This window comes from Melitaea cinxia, chromosome 2, assembly GCF_905220565.1.
Source record: "Melitaea cinxia chromosome 2, ilMelCinx1.1, whole genome shotgun sequence".
Taxonomy (NCBI): Eukaryota; Metazoa; Arthropoda; class Insecta; order Lepidoptera; family Nymphalidae; genus Melitaea; species Melitaea cinxia.
In genome coordinates, this window is record NC_059395.1 from 6,489,147 (window position 1) to 6,493,450 (window position 4,304).

Genomic DNA, 4,304 nt, shown 5'->3' on the forward strand with positions numbered 1-4,304 from the left:
TCACGACATATTGCTTAATAAATTAACTAAAATTTGTATAACTGGAAACGCACATAAAATGCTTAAATCGTATCTCAGTAATCGTTGTCAAGTAGTCAAAATCGGAAATGCTCAAAGTAGTCCTAGAAATATTACCTTTGGAGTTCCCCAAGGATCCATATTGGGGCCTCTTTTATTCTTAATATACATTAATAGTATTAGTCAGATTGGATTAAAAGGTTATCTTTCTCTTTATGCTGATGACACTACTTTGTTCTACTTTGGAAGGTCAATTAAGGACATATTGTGCTGTGCTCAGAGTGATCTCGATACCTTAGAAGGGTGGTTCCACGGTAACTTGCTTACTATTAACGTATCTAAGACTAACTACATAATATTTTCGGCGAAAAATAAAAAGATTCCCGATCACGAACCGCTCAGAATAAATAACCAAATAATTAATAAGGTAGATAAAGATAAATACCTAGGTGTGGTTCTGGATAGCACTATTTCATGGAAGCCACATATTGCTAGGGTAAAACAAAAATTAACTTCTCTTACGGGTTTAGTACGTAGTATTGTGCAATGTTTGCCGCGAAAGGTGAAGTATAATGTATACAATTCACTTGTGAAGCCACACCTGGATTACCTTATAGAGATTTGGGGTACAGCTGCAAAAACGAACTTGGCACTTTTGCAAATAGCGCAAAATAAACTCATAAAGGTTTTATTCCATTATGACTTTTTAACCTCAACTGACAAAATTTATAGAGAAACTAAGATAATGGACATTTCGCAAACTTATATATACAAAACATGCATATTGATTCGAAAGATTCTTAATAAAGATATACATACTCACCTAACTTTCACAAAGAAATCTCAAATTAGTAAAATTAGGCTTAGGAACGCTGATCACATTGTACTACATAGACCGCGAACAAATTACGGTAAAAAAAATATAATGTTTGAAGGCGCTCAGCACTATAATAAACTACCTCTAGATATAAGAAGTTCTAAGACGACAATAACTTTTAAAAAGCTTTTAAAATTTTATATTCTAAATAAACAAATAAAATAAAAAAAAATAAAAATAAGATAAAATAATAATATATAATTAAAATAAAAAATAGATATTAAAGAAACAAATATTAATAACCACTACATACTAAATAATTACGCAATAATAATATACACAAAATTAATATATCTTTAAAGTACACACATGCCACATCCAGTTTCGCATAGTCTAAGGAATCTTTAAACATAATATTCATTTGTAAACAAACTTTATGTAACTACCTCCAATATTTTTTTACATTTTTTGATTGTACGTAGCTGCCTACTATTTATGTGTTATGTTTAAACTTTAATTGTTTCTTATGAAAGTGAATTGTATTATTCTTATAAGAAATAAAGTTCTTAAACCTAAAAAAAAAAAATATAAGAGGTTATAGTACAACTTAATAAAAACTCAAAGAATTACTTCAGCATTTATTATTTATTTCAATTATTTATTATATAAATAAACGTAATATTTAGCAATAAAATTATAACCATATTAAATATATAGCACAATACATTATTGTACAAAAAATACTCAGGTGTATCTATTGAAAACTCTGAGCACCCGAACTATCGGCACAATTGATTCTACATAATATTCTAGATATTAGAAGCCATATTAGTTACTGTTCATATCAGATCAATCAAGATGTAAAAATATCAGTCACAAGTCCTGCTGCTATTGTGACTCCGGCAACTCTTAACATCACACGACCTAGCTCCTTCACGTCTTTGTACCGTTCAATGCATATAGGCCTGCATACTTCTATATCCACTACAGCTACTGAGTTATTACCCAAACACCTGGGCTTTTTCTTCAATACTTCTCCAGTACTTTTATTTAATAATGCCTTTAACTTGACTATACTCGCTGACTCTACCAAAGACTGATGATGAATGAGAACTGGAAAACCTTTGGTTATAGGTACCTTTACATTAAAAACAACCAATCTGGCTTCAAATCTTGAGCTAACTGGCACTTGTTGAATCGGATCACTTAATACATAACCAACAGAAACATTCTGCATTTCAACTGCAGACAGGGTTACGCTAACTTGATCACCAGCAAATGCCACATTGCTAGCCAAATCATTAATGCTTAAACCTCGAACCTCAGCCATTTCTTTTGTAGGACATACTAAGACTTTATCACCTTTGTTTATAACACCATTTTCAATACGACCAGCCACGCAAAATCCGGAACCAGTGCCTTTGAAGATATCATTGATGGACATTCGTAATGGTTTAGATACGGGTCTTTGAGGCACATTAAATTTGTCTATTACGTCAAGTAAACATGGACCTTTATACCACTTTAGTAATTCAGGCTCAGTTGAATCTTTAACTAAATTCTCACCGGTTAAACCGGAACAAGGTACAAATGTAACATCTGAATCTTTAAAGCCGGCCTGTTTCAAAAAAGTTTTCAGTTTTTTTGTTATCTCATCAAATCTTTCCTGAGACCAGTTAGTGGTATCTAACTTATTTACAGCTACAGCGAGCTGATTGACTCCCAATGATCTAACTAGTAAGGCATGCTCTCGAGTTTGGCCACCAAGCTCAAAACCTGACTCGAATTCTCCTCTTGTTGCATCTACAACCAAAAGTGCAACATCTGCTTGACCAGCACCTGTAATCATATTAGGTATAAAATCAGCATGTCCTGGTGCATCTAAGATAATAACTTTCTTTGTTTTAGTCTCAAACTGTGCTCTTCCTACATCCATTGTGATTCCTCTAACCCTCTCTTCACCAGTTTCATCCAATACCCAGGCGTACATAAAACTTTGTTTACCAATTTTCTTACTCTCTTGCTCATACTTGTGCAATGTCCTTTGACTAACTTCACCTAATTCACACAACAAGCGTCCCATTAATGTAGACTTTCCAGCATCAACATGGCCTATGACAACAATATACAAATGTTCTTTTTCAGAGCCCCTTTCATTTTGAAACTGAACGTTTGGATCACTTTTATTTTCTTTTATTATCTTTAACATAACCTTGTTGTCGTCTGCTTGGTCTAATCTAGATGGGGTTCTGTCTCTAGTAGCAGGAGACTGATCTCTAGGAGACTGAGGACAACTGTTTGGTTTTCCATCATCAATCTTGAATCCTTTAATCACAGCTGCTTTGTTGGGTTCAACTTTTGTAGCAATTACCTTAGGAGTTGTTGCTACTGGTACCTTGATAGGCTCAATCACTAAAGGAGGTGGTTGTATAACTGGTTCTAGCTTGGGTTTCTCCTCTTGATTACTTTTGCTATTCAATATTTCATCCAAAGCTTTATTGTAATTGAATTTATGCTTCAGCACTGATTGCACTAATATATTATCAGAAATTGTATCACCTAAAACATTGCGTAATTCATCAAGACACGACATTAGTTTCGCCTCGTCATCTTCGTTTAAGTTAAGGCCACGTAAATCCATCGATTCTCGACGTTCAAGAGTGGGATGTGAAGGTTCCGGTAAATCCTCTGATTCCTCTTGAATATCATCGTGATTATCTAGAAAGTTTGCTATTGCCTGTTGATTTCTGGAACGATCATACATCCATTGTGCTGCATCGCTTGGCGATAAACAGCTGTCCTCTTCGACAGAATGCCCGTATACATCATCGAAATCGTAATCATCCGAATAACTACGGTTCCTCACATTGCGATGGCGAGCCATTTTACCGATTCAAAATTCAAATATATTACTCTTTCAAAGTCATATTTTCTATTTTAATTGTTTCACACGTTTATCCGAAACAATTTAACGTGCTTTTGACCAAAGAGTATGTAACAACGTCGTACGCTTTTGACATTTAATGTCAATGATTTTTCGATAAAAACATTATGTTCAAAAACAATTATCTCTGAGGTTCATAATAAATAAAATTTAGACAATTCATATCTTTTCTCTTGCTTCGATATTTATTAAAAGTGTTTTATTAACAAAATCAACTGTTAATGTTTCAAAGTATAATTTCAAATTTATCATTCGGCACTTCTGTAAGGTCAGTAAGAATATTACTTGTAACCATTGCCTTTTCAAACGTTTATAATGTCGTGGAATAATATTTATGTACTCAAATTAGCGCAAACAAGTGATAATTAATGCCATTAATTGTATAGAAGGATTTTTATGAGAAAACTATTTTACGAAAAAGTTATAACTTACATCTCTCGTTACATCTACATTTCTGACAGGATGAGCGTTCTATTAATTACATGTCAAAACTGTCATACGAGTAAACCTTCACAATTTATTATA

At 33.2% G+C, this 4,304-nt stretch overlaps 1 protein-coding gene across 1 annotated transcript; it reads right to left on the bottom strand.

Moving 5' to 3' along the window:
* Positions 1–1,516: 1,516 nt before the first annotated feature.
* Positions 1,517–3,831, bottom strand: LOC123663429 (HBS1-like protein). Its single transcript, XM_045598115.1, has one exon. It carries the CDS (start codon positions 3,717–3,719, stop codon positions 1,689–1,691), a length of 2,031 nt encoding a protein of 676 aa, XP_045454071.1. The 5' UTR covers positions 3,720–3,831; the 3' UTR covers positions 1,517–1,688.
* Positions 3,832–4,304: the final 473 nt, after the last annotated feature.